Below are 25,197 nucleotides of genomic sequence, written 5' to 3'. Positions count from 1 at the left end.
CTCCTAATTGCAAATTAAAGGTGGATTACGAGAACCTACTTGGATTCCAACGCTAGTGTTGTAGGAGAATTGACGCTCCCGTTCCTTTGCTCCGGCCGGTCACGATCCTCACGATCTTCGTGAATGGACACCTGCACATGCAAAGAACGATACGAATACAAGCATAAAATCCAATAGATGCAATTATATATCGGTCAGAAAAGATATAATTCAATCATCATTATAATGAACAGCAAGAATAGAACCATAATGATAGTCATCTATTATTGATAATCAACAAAGGAGTATACAACCGAAGTTATGACGTCAAATCCTCCTTTGGCTGGGTGATCAGCTACACATGTCTTGCAAAGCTTGTCAGGATCAGGAACAAGCCTCTCTCTCTCTTTGACTATGAATGCAAAGAAGACTCAACAACAATCTCTCAGACTTCTGACAGTATCATTCCCCCTCTACTCAAAAACTAGCTTGTCAAATGCACCAGAACAAGCTTTTATAGATGGAGGAGGAGGAAGAGATACAATGAATCCAGACATTCATGGGATAAGCATTATCCTCGAAAAGCTATTGTGGATGATGATTCTCGACGTCCATGAGATTGACATTAACCCTGAAAAGCCACATGAGTCAAAAGGAAAAAACTCTCGGGCGTGCGTTTGTTAACAAACTTTTCCAAACTTGGTTGGCGCGGGTAAGACTCTGAGACAGAGCGCCAATGAGCGCGCCCTCTTTGGAGAATTTCCTTCATTGGCGCGGGTGATACACTGTGGATCCGCGCTAATGGAAAAAGGGGACTTTTAAGGATATTTTGCAGGAGATGTCTTCAAGGCATATGAAGTCCATACTTAGGGGAACATAATGCAAGTGTTTTCAAGTTATGTCACTGCTCACAAGTCCCGGAATGAGTCCTCCAAAGTGCGGGAAAGGGGTAACAGGGACGGTGACCAATGGTGACAAATTACTGTGTAACAGAGCCCAACGTCAGCTGCAACTGCAAAACTCGACCTGCTGGTAATTGCCTATAAATCCTCTTGAAAATGCCCCCAAAGTGTTGGACTAACCCTTTCTATCCAATCCCTGACTTCCCGGGTGAGCTCTTGGCCTAAGACATCTGCTCCTAAGCTCCACGAAAAATTGCTAAGTGGCCTCTAACCAGCAATTCGAACTGTTGGAATGCTGGCTCTGCTAGCTGTAAAACTCAGCAAGAATGTTGGTCTATTGTTGTTATCTCTACTCTCTAACTCTCCGGAAAACAAAATGATCTCTACTAGCCTCTATCTCCCTCTATCCATTCTCTGGCTGCCCAAAAATACGCACTCCCTGCTCTGCGCTGGTTGGTTGTGCCATGTCACTATCCCAGAACTCCTGAAATTCTTGTAGAATTGCCTTGTTAGGGCAGGCACGGATGGTCCCCCGAAGTAGAGGTTGAATCTCCCGCTTGAGAGATTCATGGCTAAACAGCCGATTGACTCAGCTAAACAACAGAGTGAACAGTCATGTGATTTTGTTTGCAAGATGTATGAATGAATCCCAAAATGAGAGTTGCTCCCTCCTTATAACTCCTTGGGCCTCCCTTGCCTCATGTGGGCCCTTGCATCCACCTATTTGACTTTACCTCCAAGATATTCAAATGGGCCAATTCGAATTCCCATGTGGGTGGCCCCCACATTCCACTAGCAACCAAATTAAGTCGAATTTCCTCCTAAGTCCCTAAGTCTAAAATGATGGCTTCTCTTCCTTAGCCAAAATTGTGCAAAATTGTGTAGCAGCACCCTGTTACAAATGTGTTTGAGAAGGGACATGACAATCCTTTCCTCCCAAATGTTGCTTGCCCTCATGCAACCCAAAGCTAGGTGCTCCAATATGTGCTCACCCTCCCAGGTGGCATCCTCATCGGGCAAGTTCTTCCAATGCTCCAAAAATCGCTTGTCCTCAAGAAATGCCTAAACAAGCATCTTCTCTAACTGTTGCTCCCTACTGTCACTGCAACATGTGCCAGGGTCCCAGATGTGCCACTAAATTGTCCCTGACCTCAGCACTGTCTTGATATGAAAGAATCCTTCAATACCAGGATCCCAGGCCATCTTGTCCAACATGAAGCTCCCCTCACTCCACTCACTATCCTGCCTGGTGCAAGTACCAGAAGTCCCTTGCTCCATCAGTGACTCACTAAGCCCAATGGAAGATCTGTATAATCTCCCCCTGCAATAGTCGGTGCATCCCTAATGGTTATTGAGCTATGAAGAGATGTGATGCCCTAGTTCCCTGCTAGTCCCAAAGTGGTGCCACCATGCCGACGCTGCACTACCCTGATTATGTCATACTCCCCATCATGCGCAAACAATATCCTCCTCTCCTGGAACTCGATGATGGAATACTGAAAGAGGCGAGACACATCCTGCCTGGGCATCTCCATGGCACCAAGGCCTACCCATCCAAATCTAACTTCGAACCTATGCAACAATAGAGAATGTTTGCCTCCCCATATGATGAAACCCTCTGTGAACCCCCATGTGTCATCCCAAGAGCGAACTATATCACTCTCTGCCATGACTCTGCTCATCATGAGTGATCTATCGATCAACTGAATCCCTGCATCCCATAGGCAGACCTGTTGCGGCATAGCCCTAACAACCGATGGAATCCCTTTGGCCCTCATCTCTAGTCCCTGCATGCCACCCATATATAGGCTCCATACATCATGAACTAATCTGAGGCATGCTAAACTATCTGGTGCCTGCCACTGTGTAGTATTGATGACCATTGGAAACCACGTGTGCCAAATAGCTACCCCCTGAATGCAACTAATGGATGGGTATCTGATACGCACAATCGACTCAGTGTATGTGGATCCATCCTACTCCTGCCAACCATCGCCACTGGTTCAGCTACCCATCCTCTGGAGAATGTGTCGATACAATGTCGGGAACCCAGATACATACTAGACAACTATCTCAGCCATACACAGTATCCTCTGCTCATGCATGGTCCAGACATGCCTTGTGGAAAGAGTGAAACATGTCTCCCCTGTGACCAACTCCCCAAGCATAGGATCAGTGATGAATGATATGCCATCCCTATCAGTGATCAACTCATCCCTCGACCTGTGGCTGTCAACTCACACACCAAATCGATGCCCCCGTTGAGAAGTCTCCCCTCTATCGCACCAAGGTGAGCTACCCGTCCCCTACTGCTCGTACCCAAAGTGTCAAAGGACAACAACCAAATCGCCCGTGCCTGTAAGTGACGTGGAAGAAGGTCAGGAGTGTGAGTCCCCACAGATACCATCAAATATTGCTCATTTGTGTCCCCATCGATCCTGGGTGAACTACACCCAAACATATGCCCGGTATCTCTGTCCATGGGTATCCCTGGAGGCAACACTCCAAGACCTCGTTGTGCAGCACCATACGCCCCTGCATACCACCGATCATCCCAGTACTCCTGGACATGCCACTGTACACCGCGACCTACCCCTGTACACTGCTGGATACCCTCGCCTACAGCTATGCCATCCTATACTGTCCTACTTCCTACCTGTGTCAGTGAACCTATCACTCCCCGCATGTACTCACTGCGATGTGAGGCACTTCCACTACGCAACGCAATCCAACACACTATAGCACACCACCATGCATCTCCATGCCCACCTATAGACCACTGCTCAATGCTAGATGCTCCCACACATCCCTGGATATGATGGCCTAGAGCTATGTCTCTGTGTCAGGCCAACCCAATCAGTATCATCACCTCCACCATCGCATCATTATTCCCTCTGATGAATAGATCTTCCCTTCAAATCCCCCTTGAGGGATCCAAGAAGTGACTTTGCCTATGTGTCAACAATGATGCCACCACTGCTCTGCTCCTTTGCGTCCTCTGTGCCCCGCAGAAAATTGAAGAGCCCCCAGTGCCATGCAAGGCACCGTCTGGTGGCCTGCCAATGCCACCTCCTCCAACAAACTCCTACCAGAGTATGTTGATCACCCAATGATCCCGTGTACAAATGCCATACCAAGAAAACCAAAAGAGTCTATCCATATCAGTGTTACTTGGGAGCAGGAGCGAAAGCGGGAAGCGGGAGTGAAAACGGGTGCGGGAGCGACATTTTCAGAAGCTCCCAGTTTGGGAGCGAATCCTGGAGCATTTTTTATAAAATATATATATATTTATATTTTCTATATTTTGATACATACATGTCAACAAAAACATGTAGAATGATGAATTAGATATAAAAAACATAAAAAAACATAGATTGAACCATATAACAACAATAATCTAAAAGTTATAATCTTCATCAACCACGTCCACAAGTTAGTAACGTAGTAACATACAACATATTGAGTCTCATGATTCATCAATCTTAAAGTTTCAAGCTTTCAAAATTCAATATATAACATTTATCATCATTGATCACCAAATTTGTACTTGTAAGCTAAGTGCAACCATTACAACAAATAATATCTAACATGAAATGGAATGTTATAAAATGAAATGAAATGAAACAACTTTCAACTTTCATGAAGCATCATATTCATCATTCATTACTAATGAGTTATAATTGCCAACTTCAAACTTAAATTGTCATATCTTGTTTAAAAAAATATCATAATAAATATGAAAGAGTCAGTAGTTATAAAAACTACTAGAAACTAGAAAAGACAAGTAAATCTATTATCTATTTCTTATGCTTGGGCCTCTTGCCACCACGAGAAATGTCTAATTTTTTAGTCTTTTTGGAAAATCAAGATCTTTGTCATTAATATCACCCTCTAAGCATTAACATAAGATAGAAAAAGCATAGCATGTCAAGTCAAGATTTTGTTTGAGTGGTGCCTACATTTTTAGGAGGGTTGTTATGCTCTTAACCTGCAAAATGATACCCAAATACAGAATATGCGAAGAAAAGATACCTAGAACACAGAATAGCAATGATTTTATTATTCAGAGAGTAATGTTCACTTGCCTCTTCGAGGGGGCAACCTCCAATAGAGCAGAGCTCGGTTACAAAATAAGACACGATGCTCCTCGCAGGGAGTCTCTATCCTTTATATATGACTCATACATGCAATACCACGGACCAATACCGTGGGTTTTATTAATACCATCTATCTAATACTACGGCCCATTTGCAACTAACTGTGGTTCCGTCATTAATTGTGGATTAACCACTTACAATTATTAATATGGGCTTTATTGACTCTTGACTGTGACGTGATCCCATTACATAAATAAGGGGGTTAGGGTGGGACCCTAACAAGGGTCATGATAGAGGAGTTCGACAACCAATGTCACTAACATCAAGGTACATAGAAGGATTGGTGCTCTTGATTAAATACAAGTTCCATACCCTAATACATGACAAAATTCAATGGAAACATTGTAATCCCCCAATCCTAAAATCCTGAAAAACTGATAAGTCTGCTGGATTTTGAATGAAATCTAAAATTCTACTTTCTCCATATGAAATCCAATGAGGTCGGAACCACTCTCAAACATCCTAAGTCATTTCATGGTAATGTTAAAAATTTAAGTAAAAGGATGAAAATGAAGATTAAGGAGAATGTCACTTTTACTTTAAGAATTTAACATTACCATGAATCGCATATCAATACTAGGGACATAGGCTTGATCATTAAGCTGCCCCACTCAAAAATTATTTGTTTCTATGAAAAGAATTGAATTTGGAACATTACTGCAAAAAAAAAAATTGCAAAAAAGGCTAAACGCTCCCGAAAAGGCAGGGTGCGCAAATTCTTTTTAGGGAGCGCACTCCCGAAATCGCTCCCTTTTTGCGAGCATTAGGAGTGGGATCGAGAGGGGGAGGGGGGGGCGCTCCCCCGCAACACTGGTCCATATACTGGTTGGCCACTGGTGCTAATCGAGACTACCTTAGCGAATGTGCATGCTCAACTACACCATCCCGGTTGTAGTCAACTGGCATACATGGGAAATGATAGGTAGTCCCTCCTAGATCCCAATGCCAGTTGGGGATTCTAGCATCCCCAGTGCCTGGAAACTCCTGTTGAGCTCCACCTAGGTCCACTACCATCTCCATAGTCCACTCCACCAAGTACCAACTCAGAGTCTCTCACCACCCAACCCCAAGAGAGGGATCGAATGCACGAACTCCCACACATAGAACAACCCCAGGATGCGGGTGTTGCACCTTGTGCAACTCAGGTCATCTCATCTCACTATCCTAGTCAATATATACAAGTATCTCCCTCTGTCCAATGGGCCAAGGTAACCTAACAATGCTGCCAGCCCCGTCTATGTATGCTCAAAGAGGGCTACTCTCATGCTCCAACGTGCACTCTAGTTGCACCAGTAGGGAATCCAATTGCTCCCCAACATAAGTCAATTTGGCTGTGGACTTGGAACAAACCGCTCTCATGCCCTCCAGCTCCTCGTTCTACTACAGAATCGCCTCTCGCACTAACGCGGCCCTCCTTTTTAATGCTAGCAGGTTGGCCTGAAACTGATGGAACTATCATAGGCATATATCACCTATAAAATCAGTCACGGCTCCAAATACCTCAACAACTGTTGGCATCTCGTCTAAGGATGGCATCCCCTCAACAAATGGCTCTATGCGAGTAGGCTCTATCCTCTCCACCAGGGTGTCAACTGGGGCTATCAAAGAGGTCTCTAATAAAGGTGACTCTTGGACCACACAAGGTATATCGATGTGCTCCTCACCATCCTGTGGGCTCCTAGCATCATGCTCAACCTCCTCCTCAGGCTCTTGATATCTAAATCCAGGTCTCCAACAGCAAAAGCACCCCCTGGTCTCACCCTCTAACAGTCTTTGTCCTGTCTACTCCTTTTCAGGAGATCTGGTGCCCTGATCTGGTCGACCTTCCCCACACGATGTAGATGGTTGCACCCCCATGGCCTGCTCACCTCTAACGCCTTTGTTGAAAGGGTGTGGATGGGTTTGGTCTATCACCCTCCTCAACTGGGCCAACTTCTCATTGTCCCAATGAATTCTACCCCAGAATTCCTGCATACTGGATTTCCCTTGAGCCATGGGTTTGTCTCCGGTTTCACCCGTCACTGTGCACTCATACCCAAAGCTTCCATGTTCTTCTAGCTAATTTCGCACAACTAGGCCAAGATCATGCTCTGATACCACTGTAATGTTCCAAACTTAAATAAATAGTGATACGCAAAGCAAAAACGATTTACAGCACAAAAATTTTAAACAATCAGCAAATGCTCATAAAAAAGTTGGAATTAAGAACCAGCTAAGCCATTTTATTAATCAATGGAGCAAGTACAATAGTATGGAGGAATGCACTTGGGCTTGCTCAATTGCAAGCGTGACAGAACCCAGGTAATAATACAATGATCTCAAATGTTGGAAATGACTACTCTAATGCTCTGCGCTGCCTAGAAAACTTCACTGCTGCCTGGAAAGGGACTGCAAGAAACTCTTCCTCCAGTGCTCAGAAAATGCTGAAACTTCACCCACAAACTCCTTGGCCAAAACTCACAAAAACCCATAAATGGTTTGGCTCGATTTGGATATCCCAAAATTGACCCCGAAAGACACTATTCAATCTCCAACAATTCTACATTATCTGCTGCAAAGATACGGCTTAAAAACCCACCTACGGTGCTCAGAAAATTATGAAACTTTATATTTGGCATCCTTGTCAAAAACCCAGAAGGGATTTTGGCTTGTTTAAACTTCTGAAATTCAACCCCCTTGCAGCCCAACCTCAGCGGCAACTGCAAAACTCAACCTGATGGGAACTGCCTGTAAATCCTCTTGGAAATGCCCCCAAAGTGTTGGGCTGGCCCTTTCTATCCAATCCCTGACTTCCTGGGTGATCTCTTGGCCTAAGACACCTGCTCCTAAGCTCCACGAAAAACTGCTGAGTGGTCTCTACGCTATCCCCTAAACCAACAATTTGAACCGTTGGAATGTTGGCTCTGCTAGCTATAAAACTCAGCAAGAATGTTGGTCTATTGTTGCTATCTCAGCTCTCTAACTCTCCGGCAAACAATCTGATCTTTGTTGGCTTCCATCTCCCTCTGCGTATTCTTTCGCTGCCCAGAAATACGCACTCCCTGCTCTGCGCTGCTTAGTGGTGCTATGTCACTGTCCCGGAACTCCTAAAATCCTTGTAGAACTACCTCTCTAGGGTGGGCACATATGGTCCCCCGAAGTAGAGGTTGAATCTCCCGCTTGAGAGATCCGTGGCTAAACAGCCGGTTGACTCAGCTAAACAACAGAGTGAACAGTCAAGTGAATTTGATTGTAAGATGTATGAATGAATCCCAAAATGAGAGTTGCTCTCTCCTTATAACTCCTTGGGCCTCCCTTGCTTCATGCGGGCCCCTCCACCCACCTATTGGCCTTTCCCTCCAAGCTATTCGAATGGGCCAATTCGAATTCCCATGTGGGTGGCCCCCACATTGCACTAGCAACCAAATTAAGTTGAATTGACTCCTAAGTCCCTAAGTCAAAAATGATGGGTTCTCTTTCTTAGCCAAAATTGTGCAAAATTGTGTAGCAACACCCTGTTACAAATGTGTTTGAGAAGGGACGTGACAACGAACTGCAATAACCCTGGCTTTATCGAGATACTAGAATCTTCTCCCCAAACCAATACTTTTCCATCAATAAAAGAAACTCTTTCCCCTTTATCTTCTAAATAAGAAATAGAAAGCAAATTCTTTTTCAAACCTGGAACATATAGAATGTTGTTGAGGTGCAGCTTCGATCCATTTTCCAGCTTCAACGATGTTGATCCCAGGCCTCTAACAGCATAGATTTTGTTGTCACCCAATTCCACTGCATGAGAAGATGGCTCCTTTGATAGTGTATGAAGTTGTTTACTTTCTCCTGTCATGTGTCTTGATGCTCCACTATCAATGATCCATGCATTGTCATCATTAAGAGAACCTGTAAGAGCAGCCAAGAATCCTTGACTTTTGACCTTGTTGAATAAGTAGTAGATGACCTTCTTGATCCAGCTTCCAGCAGTGTTGATACCCATTCTTATGTAGTTCATCAAAGAGGGAGAATCCATGCCAACAAAGTGATATTCGACTTTTCCTGACCTTAGCTCTGATACCATGTTGGAAAATCAATGCAAATAGATTAGGGTTTGATTCTCCTTACTTGATAATTACTTGTGAGTTATGTTGGCTTCTTTTACTTCTTTATTATCTTATCTTTCATCAATAAATTATCATATTATGTGTGTATGAAGATCACAAAACAAGAGACACAAGATGTAGGCACTATGCCAGGGAAAAACCCCCCTCGAGGGGAAAGCCAAGTCAAAAATTCTCTTCCTTTCAATAGTATTCTTTGAGACTCTTCACCCTAGACAAAGACCAGACCGTCCCTCCACACCAAGTCAACCTCCCAGATCTTCAAACTCTTTCCATAAGCACTTCCTTCCCAGCAACTTCAAATATGCAACAACTTCGGGCATCAGGGAACAGCAAAACTTGGAAGACTTTGATCTCCCAAACTAGGGCGCAAAACAGACTGAGAAAGGCACTAAAAGTTCGATTTTCTTCTTCTCCTTAGATTCCACCCAACTTGCACTTCCTTTTGCTTCCTTAGACCCACTTCGCACTTCTCCAGTTTCTCTTGAGATATCAAACTAGCTTGAGATGAGATACTCCAAATGAATTCAAGTTGCTTCTATTTATAGGCTTCAAGTGAGGTTGAATTAGGGTCCTTAGGCCGACTTGGTGTGGAGGATACATAAATTATATGTGACTCAATAGTAAACCTTTTTACATGATTCAAAAGACCAAGAAGGGTCTCTTTGAATGTACAATGACTCTATAAACTCAATATTAATCCTAGTAGTCCACAATGGGGACTTCGACTAATATAATGATGACCCAAGCATGAAACCCATGCTTTAATAAGTCACTGACACTAATAAAAATTCTTTTCTTTATTCTTTTGACAAGTACATGTCATGATGACTTAAAATACATTAATGAAGACCAAACCTAGTTACATTTTCCAACAACATTAACTAGGAGTATTTTTATGATGAGAAAATTTTGCGAAAAACACCGAAGTCAAATTCGCTAAATTAGTCTCGGATTATTTGTATCTCATGCTAACTGCAAGATAAATCAGTTCAACTCAAGAAAGGCCCACTTAACTTAGTTTCTTCTCCACTCAATGCTTAGTTGATCCAACCATGCAAAGTAATACCCAATAATGGAAGAATTCGACCTCTCCTCCTTGCACAAATTACAAGGGGAAAAATTATTTAAACAGGTGGAAGGCAACCCTTCCAACTCAAATTTTAGCAAGAGCAAGAAGCCATCTCTCTTTTCTAGTTGTTATTACATTGTGTTTAGGTATCATTGTATTCCAATTCTGTGATAGTCATCTTGGTGCAGCCAACATTTTGGCTCTTGCGGAATAAAAGTGAATTTTGATCCATTCACTCTGGTTCGTTTGATTAAATGTTATTTTGTGCAAATTATTAAGATTTTTTAGCTATTTATTTGGGGAATTAGCCAGCTAGATATGCTTTCTTTTAGCATTATTTTTCCACATAAAAAGCTGATTTATGAAGGACTATTCCACACATTGAATTTATGAACTTTTAAACACTTGTTTGGCCACTATCTGATCAAACATCCTTTATCATGTTGTTTCTCAAGTGTTTTATTGCAAATTTACAACTTAGAACAGTAGGTATGGACATTAGTGACACCCCCATGAGGTTGGCAAGCACCAGCCCAAATGGAAAGGAGGCTCTGCGCTAAAAGGAGATGACATCTGTGTTAGTTTTTGGTTGCATCGGAAGTGCTCTAGACTTGAAAATTGGTGGAGAGGCTAAGGCACATGTGTTCTAAAGAACCTAAAAACCGTGTGGTGAAATTCCACCCGGATTGTATTTTATTAAAATAATTAATATTTTTAATGGAGTATTAATCAAAATATGGGTGAGAATGATCTAGAAGACAGAGTAAGTCATGTTTTAATCTTATTCGTTGATTAGAGACTTAATCTCGGTCATTGAAGACTCAACAGGAAAAGTATAAAATGGAGGCTTGGGGTTCATTTGGAAACACACGCAAAGAGATTGGGGAAATCGATTTTCTGAGATGAGAAGTTCTTAAGAGGAAAATCGATTGGGGAGATCTTACAGCAGAGGGGCAGTGAGAATCCGGGAGAAAGACTTTCCAAAGAATACTGACAGAGAGGCACAGAGAGCTTGCAGAGAGGCAACGCAGTAGCCTGGAGAGTTGACGCAAAAAAGTTGCCTGTCACACAGAATTCAGAACTGCCGGAACAGTCGGAACTGTCGGGAACTACCGGGAGAGCTGATGTAGAGGTAGCACAATAGCCGGGAGAGCTGATGCATAAAAGTTGCCTGTCATGCAAAATCCAGAACTGCCAAAACTGCCAAGAACTGTTGGAACTGTCGGGAACTGTAGGAAAAGCCGATAAAGCTGACGCAGAGAGAAGAGAAGGTGACACAGAGCTAATGCAGAAATAGCCAGGGTTAGCCAGTCTTGTGCCGAATTAGCTGAAATTCTGCCGGGTGAAGTGAAGTAAAACTCACTCAGATTTTCCGCCAATATTTTCTCTGTAACGGATTGCTAGATGAGCATCCTAGATTTGTATTCAGATATTTCTCCTGCATAATAATAAACCCTCAGAGCTACTGCACTAGTTTTCCCGCATTGGGTTTTTAAGAAGACTATTGTGTCCAAAAATAAGTGTCCTATGTATCTTGTTCTTTGCTCTGTTTCCTGTTTCATGAAATCATATATTTAATTAGTGTAGGCTGCAAAAGTAATTTTCTTCAGTATTCAGAAGAATAACTTGATTAAAAATCAAGTAGGTGAAGTAGATTCAGATTTGCTGCAGTGGGGGTTCCTTCGAGTCTAGGAATTTTCACAATCTGGAACCTCACACGTCAATTCTGGAGCAACAATTGCACCATATTTCACACTCTGATGCAGTGTTGCGGGGGAGCGCCCCCCCCCCTTCGAACCCGCTCCCGAAGCGCGCTCCGGGCGGGAGCAGGTCGGGAGCGCGCTCCCAAAATCGCTCCCGGACGGGAGCGATTTTCGGGAGCGCGCTCCCGTAAAAAAAATTACGCTCCCTGGTCTGTTAGGGAGCGATTCAGGGAGCGATCGCTCCCGCGCTCCCGGAGCGTTTTTTAATGCTCGGGAGCGATCGGGGAGCGATCGCTCCTTGATCGCTCCCGGGCATTAAAAAACGCTCCGGGAGCGATTTCAGACGGGCCGGGAGCGGTTCGGCGGGAAAAAAAATCCGCCGGACCCGAAATTTCCAAAAATTTTAGAAATTTTTTTTTATTTTATAAGCCCAATGGGCCAAAAAAATTTCATTTCAACTTCATTGAGCAAGAGATTGAGAGCTGGAGCAAGAGCAAAGGAGCAAGGAGCAAGAGCTGAGGAGCAAGGAGCCAGAGCTGAGGAGCGATGAGCAAGTGCCAAGGAGCGAGGAGCAAGCCTGCAGAGGTAAGTAACTTAATCATTTAGTTAGTTTAGCTGGTTAGGTAGTTAATTTGGTTAGTTTAATTTAGCTGTTTGAGTTTAAAGATCATGTATTTAAATTAAATTAATAAATTAAATGAATTAATTCCAATAAACTAAATTAATTTGCAGATTCAAGACTCAAACCCTACAAACATCAAACACCATGGACCTGGGGATATTTATTGGCATTTTCCTCTTCCTGGTCCCTTTTATGGTTATTATGGTGGTGGAGAGTAGGAAACGGAGGGGGCCTGAAACTGAAGAGGTGGATGAAGAAGCCGGAGGAAGTCAAATGGGTGAAAACCCCAGTGAGGAGGAGGTGGAGGAGGGTGAACATGACCCTCAAAAAACTAAACAAGACCAAACTCCATTGTGGAAATATGTTCACAGGGCTGAAACAGGGAGAGGGGGTGGAACCACTAAATTTCATTGCCCCCATTGCAACACTGATTACACAGGCTCATACACCCGTGCTAGAAGACACCTCTGCGGGAAAAGGCCATGGGATGGAGAGAAACAAATAGGAATCAAAACTTGTGCAGCGGTGTCAACAGCAGATAGAGCCAAATACATAAAGGAAGAGGAGGACGCCCAATACAGAACAAAAAGATCAAGGGGTTTCTTTGAACCAATCTCACCATCACAAAGAACTCCTTCAGCATCCTCCCAAGGCAGTGGATATGGACATGGAGGCACAGGGTCATCATCTTTAAGGCGTAGAACCATATCAGATTTCCTTGATGAGGGGTGTAGGAATGATGTGGATTCAAAAGTTTACAGGTTCCTCTATGCATGTGGGATACCATTCAATGTTCTACGCTCACCTTATTGGCACGAAATGGTTTCTGCCATAAATGATGCCCCTAAAGGATACAAGAGCCCTGGGTATGACAAGGCAAGAACTGTTGGCCTTGATCATGAAAAAGAAAAATATCACATTCTTTGAATAAAATGACAAGTTCTTGGACTGACAATGGGGTGTCCATTGTATCTGATGGATGGACAAATGTAAAAGGCAAGCCATTGATAAGTGTTCTTGCTGTGTCCCGAAGTGGTCCCATCTTTCTAGTTGCACATGATTACTCAGACAAGTTCAAGACCGCTATCAACATTGCAGAATCATTGCTTGAAACAATTGAGCGTATTGGCCCATACAATGTCATCCAAGTCATCACTGATAATGCTCCTAATTGTAAGGCAGCGGGAGCAATTATTGAGGATAAATACCCGAACATATTTTGGTCTGGATGTTTGGTTCACACATTGAACCTTCTGTTGCATGATATTGTCAAAAACAAAAATGAACAATACCAATGGATTGGTGATTTGTACAAGAAAGGAAAAAAAATGATAAAATTTATTACAAATCATAGCAATACCCATGGCCTTTTCCGCAGTCACTCGAGATTGGAGTTGCTGAAGATTGCGAGGACTAGATTTGGTAGCTATTACCTCACCTTCAGGCGCCTTTTGAAGGTAAGAGAGGCATTAGCTAGCATGGTATCAAGTCCACATTGGCAGGTGTTAAAGGAAAGGGCTACAAATGTAGCTGACATGGCAGGTTTTGAAACGGTGGAGGAGGCCGCTCTTGATGGGCAGTTTTGGACAACTGTGAGATAGGTATTGGATTTCACCAAGCCAATTTATAACATGATTCGGTTTGCAGATACAAACAAACCAGTGATTGGCGAGGTGTATGAGCAAATGGATACCATGTTGGGGGAAATAAAAGACATTGTTCATAATAAAGATCCCAACTTGTACAAACTGATTCATGATTGTGTGTGTGAACGGTGGAATAGGCTTAACCTTCCACTACATTGCTTGGCGTATATCCTTACGCCAAAATACTACTCAGAATATTGGTTGGGCAAACCTGCAGCAGGGGGTGGTGTTAGGACCAAACCCCATTTAGATCAAGAGGTAACTAGAGGATATCTGGAAGCATTAGAAAAGTTGGTGCCTGACAGGGAGGAATGTGCAGCTGTGCACCTTGAAATAGGCAGATACTTCAGTGGCAGTGGTTTGTATGGTAACTTCCATGCAATGGACGACAAAGATAAATGTGATTCTCTCACATGGTGGGAAACATATGGCGGCCACGGACTTTTGCCAAAATTGGCAAAAAAAGTTCTTTCACAGGTTGTAAATTCTTCTTCTGCAGAGAGGTGTTGGAGCACCTACAGTTATATACATAATGTGAAAAGAAACAGACTCAACGAAAACTGAGCAGAAAGCTTGGTTTATGTGCACTACAACTTGAGGTTGTTGAGCCATTACTGTGATCGGGCTAATGAAGATCCCACATATAAAATTTGGGACAATCACCCTGAGGACGAAAATTTGGAGGATGGCATTGTACATATTGAAGAACTAGAAGAGGAGCTTGTACGAGATGAAAATGAAGCAGCTGCAGCAGCCATGCCACCTCCACCTCCACCATCCAGTAGCAGTTCTCGGGGCCCGAGTCTTGTTCCATTGCTGTCGCCACCTCCATCGACACCCTCGCGTGGAGGCTCTAGTTCTGGTCGTCGGTCTGTGCGGGAGACTCCTAGAAGACCACCACGACCTGCTTATACTCCTGGAGATTCTCGTGGCAAGGGCCACTTGTAGATTTACAGTTTACTTGTCTTTTTTAGTTTCTATTAGACTTTAGTTTTCATAACTGTTGAGTTTTGAGTCCTTGACTCTTGACTCTTGACTCTTTCATATCATTATGACATTATGATATTTTTTGTAAACATTATATCACTGTGACAATGAAAATTTGAAGTTTGAAGTTGGGCCTTGGCAATTATAACTCATTGGTAATGATTGTGAATTATGAATATGATGCTTTGTGAAAGACTAAAGTTGTTTCATTTCATCTCATTATTCATGTTTCATTTTATAAATTTTTAACATTTCATATCATGTTAACAGTTAGAAGTTAGGACTTAGAAATATCTTCGATATTACTTCTTGTAATGGTTAAACTTGGCTTACAAGTACAACTTGTTACTTTGGTGATCAATGATGATAAATGTTATTGAATTTTCAATTCTGAAAGCTTGAAGTTGAAACTTTAATATTGAATTTGATGAATCATGATTTATAAGACTCATGGACATGGTTGATGACGATTATAATTTCTAGATGATTGATGTGATATGGTTCAATGATCAATTTATGTTTTTTTATGTTTTTTATGTCTATTTCATCATTCTACATGTTTTTGTTGACATATATGTATCAAAAATTAAAAAATATAAAAAATATATATATTTTTAAAAAATCGCTCCCCGATTCGCTCCCAAACCGGGAGCTTCTGAAAATGGTCGCTCCCGCTCCCGCTCCCAAGTAACATTGCTCTGATGTACAATATGCTCTAACTGAAATAATCTCAATAATATTTGCTAGTTTTGTAGAGTTGCACAATTCAGAATGTCATGAGAGAACAGAGAAAGTATAAAGGCATGCAAAAGTCTTACTGTAGAGAATCAAAAGTCAAGACATATCTCTATATAGTATATACTGACTGGCAATGATTAGGAAGTTGGAAGATGAACAGTGGACGCAATTCCCTTCTTGGCAACAACTTAATTAAGCAAACACACAAAAGCATTGCTTTAATATATAAAGACATAATATACAGCATTGCTTATTAATCCCCACTTCCTTATAGTTAGATTTTATAATAAACAATTAAAATTTCATGAGTAACATTTACAAGGGAAATAAAATTTAGCAATATCTACCAAAAACATGACAAAAGCTTCCAGTATGTAAAAGGTAGGAGATTTTTACCCACCTTGTAATCCTGCATGAACTCATAATGCAAAACAGTATCAGGGCTATCACTTGCAGCCTTCAAAAACTTATTTAGGCCCTCCCTTGTCCCATTGTCCACTAAGAAACACATGAAAAACACATGCATCAGTTACCGAAAAAAATGGATAGCAAACTTTCTGATTACTGATTCCTGAAAAATAGGCAAACTTTGCTTTCATGGTGTTAAATTCATAAACATTTTCTTGCAGAACATGAGAATGTAAATTACAGCAACACAAAAGAAGGGAATGAGAGTTAACTAAAGCAGGGTCAAAGAAGAAAAGAAACCGTGCCATAACAAGACTACATTGATGTTCAATAATATATATCACTCTCCTTAGAAAAGTCTATGCCAGTCAGAATAATATCATTACAAACAAAAACAAAAACAAAAACTGAAACCAAGTTGAGTATTACAACTTACCGCAATTTGTGCCAAGCACATATAGTTTCTCCAATCCCAAATATTTTTCCACCGTTCTAAGTGCTGCAAATTTGAAAACCAAAGGTCCACGGTTGATTAGATAAAGGAAGCATTCCACTAAAGTGATGCAAATTAGTGGTTATGAAGAATGGTCTATGGGCACCTTGCACCTGGCAACCAACTCCACAAAACAGCAGTCGTTTCACTCCAGCTGCCTGGACACAGCAAAAGGTGAAGTCGAAATTTTCAACAACTCACTAAAATTTTAATAATCCTCATATTTGACTCCAAATCACAGATTTGAAAATTTCATTCACAAATTTCCATAGAAATGCCCAGCCCGTTGCCTTTCACTCTATAACTCAAAAGAAGTTTTTTGTAATAAAAATATGTATCCTAGAAGTGAATAATTTATTATATAATGTCAAACTTCACAATACTATAGATACGGAGATAAGAATCTATCAAAAAATTAAAATATATGACACAGTCTCAATACTAAGAAATAATGAAGGTAATTCAAATTTCAGTAAAATAAAAAATTGCTGGGAACGTAACTACTGAAACGATGCTATGAATCAAATATATGTCTAGACTTAGTAGAGAATCGATTACGATTGTGTCCTAAAAAAGACATTGCCGGTAATAACTGACTACCACTCAACAGAACTCCATGAGATGTGAAATACAATGTAAGATGGATGGCCACCCAAATTAAAATTTGGAAAGAACAAATGCTTATGAATTCTAAGTTTGATCTCTCTTAAAATACCATAATTGATTTAATAATCCATGCTTAAGAAGAATTGTAAAATCCAAACCATGCAAAAAACTGAATAGCACTTAAAGAATTATCTACAACAGCTGTAAATTTCACAAAGCTAAAACATACTTGAAAAAATCCCACATGTAGTTTGGGACAAAAAATTCCATAAATTGTGTTGGGAGCTTGACAATACTGAGACGGGGGGTTGGTGAATCAGTATTGTACGATATGAATCATCATTTGCACCTTTTTGCCTTTTCTTACAATTAACTGAGTATTCATTGTTTAGCAGCAGCACCCTATATAAACAGCAGTTAACACATGCATAAACCATGAGCTGCATATAGAACATTAAGGCACATAAATATCACAAGTAAACCATGAGAACGGAAATTAGAAACACATCAACACATAGACATCGGATGTTAGGTGGAAAACCTTCCAGGAGAAAAACCACTGTATTCTGTTTTTTTCTTATTATTATTAAGAAATCTCCTTTACATCAACCACTGGCCACCACCAGTGTGCAAGCCCCAACTTGTGATGTACACGAACAACTTCCAAGCCACTATCTAATGGATGTAATGTCCCAAATAAAAATTTTGTTGGAAATTGCTTCTGAAAATTATGCCATCAATTTAAATAACAATTTCACAAATTCAACCATCAATTTAGCAACAAAACGGGAAAATACAATCTGCAACTCAACTGTGATACCACTATGATGTTCCAAATATAATATTGCCAAAAAATTGCTTCAGAAATTTAAGTCGTTAATTCCTTAAACCATTTGCACAAATTGAACGGCAAAACCTGAAAATGTAACTGCAACTGAAGAATAGACAAGATACACATGCAACAAACTCTGCCTTATTTTATTAATATATATAATACATGCAAATACTGGAAGTGGGTGAGAGATTGGCCTCCCACAAATATCTGCAGCAAGCTAAAACTGGGCCTCCAACAACAACTAATCTACTAAATACAACCTGTGAATTCTGGATGAATTCACCAGGGAGAGAGATGGGTACTCACCCACTCTCATTGAATATCACCTGAGGGTTTCCGTCCTGGGGCTACTGTTGAAGTTGGGAACCCCTGGTTCTCCAAATCTCTCTACAAGAAAAAATACTCAACTCAAGGATGTCCCAAATGTTCTCTTCCTCCTTTTAAAGATACAATAGATAGATCTCCAAGCCTCTAGAAGCATCTTCTTTTATTATTTGATTATTATTCTAGAAGCTCCTTCTTGACTCCATCTAAATGACTTTTTTATTTTAATTTACTTAATTCACTTTAGCCTTTTTCCTAATTAGTCATTTTCCCCTTTTTCTTTTTAATTAATTGACTAATTAAAGTCACTTTTAATTTAGGAAAATGGTAAATCACCCACCATACTCTCTCCTACCACTAAAAGCGACTCTTCATCATTCGATCCTATAGATCTCCTCATTCCGTTTCCAACGAGCTATTACATTGAGGTATTCCATCAAATATTTTTCCCCGAATGCCATCTCAAGCATAATTAATTAAACCAGACCAAGTACTAACCAGGGAAAATTTTAGGGGCTAATATTCGTAGGTGGGCTAATTTTCCATGTTTTTTCGAAAAAAAAATATTCGCAAATTTCCTTTTTCTTCTAAAACCAATTCACCCAAATTTTATAATAATAAAAAAATTACCTTAAAATTCACCAAAATTGTATATATATTAATATAAAGTCATTATAAATGTAAATATTTTAACAAAACTATGACCAGAAATTTCACAATTTTCATATTAGGGACTAGTAAGATTCGCCAAGGTTTCTAAAGTTTAAGATAAACTTCCATCCTTAAAATTTTCCCTAGTACTAACTTTGTTTTGTGAAAGTTGTCGGAATGAAACAGAACGAAAGCCAAGTTGTGTGGATGATGGAATATACCAAGCAAATGGCATCGGATCTCATAAAAACTCCTCAAAACTCCTTTGGGACCTCTAATGATGTAATCCTGCTCCGACGGCCGGCCATCACATACCCTGAAAACCCATCCTAATTGTACTATAGAAGGAAATAAAAATGGGGACAAGACAAATCCTCTCGACCCAAGATTTCTTGCCCTCAAGCAATCCACACCTGTCCACTATAGAGGCATCTACAAATTGATACCAAGATCTCATATGAACCACTAGTCCACATCATGCCTCCAAGCAATCCAAACGTCATTGGATCCCTCAATACCTGAATCCCAAGCCCATCTCTGACTCATCTTGCTACCAGTAGATCCAATTGGATCCCAATGCCACCATGGCCAATCATCGCCCAAGTCCCATGGCGCTGACTGTGCTCTGTCTCTGGCCATAGATTTTACTCGACCAGTAGGATACCAACTCATCACCTCTCCCTAGTCCAACCCTTGGCATAGACCAAGGTCAACCCCACTATGTTGATCCTATGATGGAATGTTGATGGACGACCAACCTATGCCTTGCTGCCAACTGGGGCATGTAGTCCCCTATCTCTAAGTGTTGTTGTTGTACTATGCCCTTGACTAGGAATGATCCCCATCAATAAGATACCAACTCATGATCTCTCGTGAATCCATCCCATGGGAAGGATTGAATGCATGGGCTCCTACTTGTGGCACAAGTCTACTATGATGGTGTTGGTCCATGCTCAACTCATGCTGCTCATCTCGGTCAATCAACAAGATTTGTCCAAGAAAACCTACCCCTCTCTCTATAATGGACAAGTGATCCAAAATAGATTTTGGATAGACTCCTAAGTCTAAGTGTTCCTCACTAAGGAAAATAAAAGTCCAAGGAAGTTCTTGGAAGTAGCCTCATTGCAGAGATCGTCTCATTCTAAATCTACTGCAACTTGAAAGGGCAAAAATGGACTTAGTAAGTGGAAGTTATCATAAAATGAAGTTGTCTTTTATCCTTTGGAAAAAGGGGCAAAATCCCCTAAAAATGGGTCCTAAAAACCCTCTAAGTCTTCTAAAGACCAAAACTATCGCAAAAGGAGAACCTTCAAAAAAGGCGGAAAACACTATCTGGACCCAAAAATATGAAGAAATAGTGGAAAACAAGCTTATTGGCGGTCAAAGGAGCAACGCACAGCAGCCGTCGGATCTGGCCGATCAACGTCCAAATCTGATCGGCATATCGCAATCGGCGGTGACAAGCAGAGGATATCGGAGGCAGACATGCGATAGGACCAGGCCGATGCAATATCGCGATCATTGATATTAGCGGATCGCAATCAGTGTTGGCATAGGCCATACCATATGGAAAGACCTCGCGCTGATGCGATATGCGATTGCGACAAGTCGCATCGCAATATCGCGTTGGAGCATTACAAAGGAGCAGGGTTGTTATATATATATATGATGCGATAGCCAGACCCGACGGAGCTATAAACAATATTTGGTCTATTTTGAGATCCGTCAAGCGACAGTTTTCTATGTATTTTCGCGTATTTCGTTTATTAAACGAAATACGAAGGGAAGCGCTAATGCGATGAAACTGGACCCAAAAGGGTTTGGGAATGCAAATATATAATATTTCAAGTCCGTCTAAAGCCATTTTACGGGATTTTGCAATGTTTTAATGTATTTTTAAAATACAAAGGGAAACCACGGAACAGGGCAGTTGCAACATGCGATAAGCGATTAAAGGCGGACCCGATAGAAGTATAAAGCGGATCTATGGATATTTGAGATCCGATGAATAGTGTTTCTATGGATTTTTCCCGTGTTTGAATGTATTTCTCTGTGTAAACAGAAAATAGCTATTTCGGGAATTTCAAAGGCCCGATGGACTCTTCCGTTACAGAACAGGTGGCTACCCTGAAAGCGTTTAGCAATGATTGCTAACGCTCAGAGAGGGGATTTGAGCGGAACAAGGCCGGAAGCCAGAGAGCTCGAGAGGGAAAATGAACAAACAATCACCGATTGGTTTAAAAGCCATGAATGTCAAAGACAGAGGTGGATTGTTGGGGTTGTTGCTAAAACAGAGAATAAACAAGAGTGCAGAAGCAAAAAGAAGCAAAAAGAAGCCGAGAGAGCAAAAGCTGAATGCGCAGAGCAGCCAAGGGAGTCACTTGGAGTTCAAGTGAAAAGCCAGAGAGTTGTACATTGTTGAGAGCCAAAGAAGCCAGAGCCAAAGAGCCAGAGCCAAAGAGCCAGAGCCAAGAGCTAGAGCCAGAGCCGAGAGCCAGAAAGCCGAGAGCTTCAAGAGCCGGGGATAAAATGGTGTCTAAACCCATTGTTTCTGTGTAAAACCAATGGAGTTGAGCCAGGGAGCTTGTAAAAGGACTTTACCATAATCCCAGAGAGCCTAGTTGAGTTGACTAGAGCTCACGGAGACGTAGCCCAAGAGTTTTGGGTGAACTCCTAATTAAATTGTTGTCTTATGTGTTTGTTCTTACTGCTGCATTATTTATTGTTATATGTATTTATATATCAGCTTAAGCACATTAAATTACAACACATAAACAGTTTTAATAAACAACACCAGCATACACCTTTTGTTCAAGCACATATTTAATTCCGCACTGGTTAATCATAAAGACTTGGGAATATTTAAAGCTTTAGAAGTGGGAGAGGTTCTTGTAAGTTAGACAAGAAGCCTAAGTGCCCCATTTTCAGATCAGGTGGTATCAAAGCCTAATTTTGGTTAAACCCACCTTCAAAGAAGGTTATATCAGAATGCTTGATTGACAGAGCAAAGATTGCTTTTCTCAAAGGTGTTTGGGCAGTGAATGATTGATTGTCTGATTGATGTATGCTTGTTGCACTCTGACTATTTTCTGAGTTTGCAGAGGTAAAGGGAAAGCTATTGATAGCTCATTCCAGGAAGGACAAGAAGGAAAAAGGGTTGAAGGCACTCTTCTTATCCAAAGGACCTCAAGGCAATCCTTGAAGCACAAGAGGTTTGTTGCAAAAGGTTGCTTAAATAAGCTCTTTATCAATCTTGTTTGAAGTTCCTTGTTTATTGGCATAATGACAACTTCCTCAAGTGTATCCTCAAATTCTTTCTCCATCACAAGACTCTTTGATGGAGACATGAAGCAAGACTTGTTCATCATGATGGACAAGGTGAGAGAAATGTATGAGGATGGAAGAAAGAGCAACATACTTAGACAGCAGTTGAATTCCATGAAGGAAGAGAAGCAGTTGCTTTTTGACAGACTGCAGGAAACGGAGAGGCAACTTCATATTGCAAATATGAACCTAAAGAGGATGCATGAGTTGGAGTCCCAGTTCTTTGTTGCCAAAGAAGCCTTGGTCAAGTATCAACTTGAAGAAGAGGTAAACCATTCCAGTTTGTCTTCAAATTCTTCTGAGAATGTTTATATTGGTTCTTTTAAAAAACATACTAGAGGCATAGGTTCCAAGCTAATGTCCAAGATGGGCTATGAAGGGAAGAGCTTGGGAAAGCATGCACAAGGTATTGTTGAACCAATAATGGTTGAGAAAAGGCATAAGTACTTGGGTCTTGGCTATGGACAGTCATATGGAGAGAGTTCCAAAGCTGCCATGAAGAAATAGCCCCAAGAAGGAGTTGCAGTGCAGAGAGTGAAGATTGTATTCAGGAGGAATGCAATGGCTTGAAACATCATTTGCAAGATGCAGGTGTTCAGAAGCACACACTTGAACCAGAGAGTTGTGGAAACTCTGAAAGCCTTGAAGAGATTGATGGTGTTCCAAAAGGAGCCACTTCTTCATTTGCTTCACCTCCTCATGAAGGCAATAAAGGTGAAAGAGGAAGGTATAAATCTGGTTTTAAACACATTCCTTTAGATTTTGCAAAGCTTGGTAAATTTCCACATAAGCATGGGGAAAGAATTGCATGTTCCTTTTGTGGTTTGGATAATCATCATATTTCTAGATGTTGGAAGAGAATAGCCACATACAGGAAACTTTTGAAGGAAAAGAAGCAAAAAGCCAAAGGTCCATTGGACAAGGCAAATCATGTTGTCAAGAGGATGCACATGTGTTGCACTTACTGCCATAAGCAAGGGCATCTTGTTGAAAGGTGTTGGACTCTGAATCCAGCAATGCTTCCACAAAAGATGAAGAAAGTGGAAAGAGAAGATGGCAGAAATGGAAAGGAAGATTCCATGAATGATGTGTCTCAGAATGATTCACATGTTGATGCTGATGTGCAAACAAAGGAAAGACCTTGGAACTGGATTGGTAAGAAATGGCTAGAGTTCTTTTCCAATTAAGGTTGCATGTCTATTGATGCATCTATTTGCATTTCTATTGAATGCAAGTTGCAGGTTTCTACGAAGAAGGTGAATGGAAAATGGTTGAGTAGGAGACTCACTTTGTTGCTGCAACATTATATTTCATTTCAGCTTCAAAAGTATAGTGTGCCTAAGTGAAAGTTGAAGGATGAAATGCATGCATAAGCATGATGTGCATGAACACAGGGATGTTGATATTTTCCTTGTATTTGAACATGTATGTGTAATTAACTTGAAGGGTTGATTGCTTTGTTGTAAACATGCATGTAATGCGATATTAACTTGGAAAAAGTTGATTGGTCTCCAAGATGGAGGTAATAATGAAGTGTTTCATCTTTTGAAAAAGAATCCAAATGGTCTTTTTCTACATGCTTGACTTGAAGGGTCATTTGTTTTAAAGGCATGTTTTGTAGGCTTGTTACCTAGTCCATCATTTGTATGCAGATGTAAGGCATGGAGGTGTTCACAAGATGTGAAAAATGTTTCTTTTATTGAAGCAGGAGTTAGACCACCTAGTTGTTGTCTGTATTTCTGTTGTTGTTGACAGCTTGTCAAACAGGTACAAATGAAAGTTTTGTGGAGCAGATGTACTTCACATTTGTTTGAGCCACCTTGGATCAATGATCAAGGCAAAGAAGTTCAAACTACCTTCTGTGACCATCTAAGCAGGAGTTCTGCAGGAAGCAAAGAAGAAGGCAACTCTTCCCAGGAAGACTATCCCATCCAAGAAGGGAAGTGGTCAAAAACTTTGGTTCAGAGGCACTATGCAAGGCAAGTGTAGGCGGAGGCTGAAAGAAGAGGGTGAGTCACTCTCATTTACTGTTCAGATCAGTATATCAGTCTTTTGGAGACCAAAAGTTCTTTTAGTGGGAAGGCGTGATCCAAAATAGATTTTGGATAGATTCCTAAGTCTAAGTGTTCCTCACTGAGGAAAATAAAAGTCCAAGGAAGTTCCTGGAACTAGCCCCATTGCAGAGATCGTCTCGTTCTGAATCTACTGCAACTTGAATGGGCAAAAATGGACTTAAGATGCGGAAGTTATCATAAAATGAAGTTGCCCTTTATCCTTTGGAAAAAGGGGCAAAATCCCCTAAAAATGGGTCCTAAAAACCCTCTAAGTCTTTTAAAGACCAAAACTATCGCAAAAGGAGAACCTTCAAAAAAGGCGGAAAACACTATCGGGACCCAAAAATATGAAGAAATAGTGGAAAACAGGCTTATCGACAGTCAAAGGAGCAACGCACAGGAGCCGTTGGATCTGGCCGATCAACGGTCCAGATCCGATTGGCATATCGCAATCGGCGGTGACAGGCGGAGGATATCGGAGGCAGACATGCGATAGGACCGGGCCGATGTGATATCGCGATCGCCGATATCGGCGGATCGCAATCGGCGTTGGCATAGGCCATACCATATGGAAAGACCTCGGGCTTATGCGATATGCGATT

At 41.2% G+C, this 25,197-nt stretch overlaps 1 protein-coding gene across 1 annotated transcript in view; it reads right to left on the bottom strand.

Annotated features, from left to right (window-relative positions):
• Nucleotides 1-25,197, bottom strand: part of HCAR (coenzyme F420 hydrogenase family / dehydrogenase, beta subunit family) — a 358,257-nt gene that overhangs the window by 184,439 nt on the left and 148,621 nt on the right. The window contains exons 8-10 of the mRNA XM_089440579.1: nt 16,908-16,959; nt 16,745-16,807; nt 16,301-16,398 (exon numbers count right to left, since the gene is read on the bottom strand). Of these exons, the coding sequence (XP_089296705.1) occupies nt 16,301-16,398; nt 16,745-16,807; nt 16,908-16,959 (213 nt within the window). The remainder of the gene's footprint in view (nt 1-16,300; nt 16,399-16,744; nt 16,808-16,907; nt 16,960-25,197) is intronic.

This window comes from Pinus tabuliformis, chromosome 9 (assembly GCF_031772625.1).
Source record: "Pinus tabuliformis cultivar Carrire ecotype Pingquan chromosome 9, CPIR1, whole genome shotgun sequence".
Taxonomy (NCBI): Eukaryota; Viridiplantae; Streptophyta; class Pinopsida; order Pinales; family Pinaceae; genus Pinus; species Pinus tabuliformis.
The sequence above is the reverse complement of the archived record's forward strand: the minus strand, read 5'-3'. Positions and strand labels throughout refer to the sequence as shown.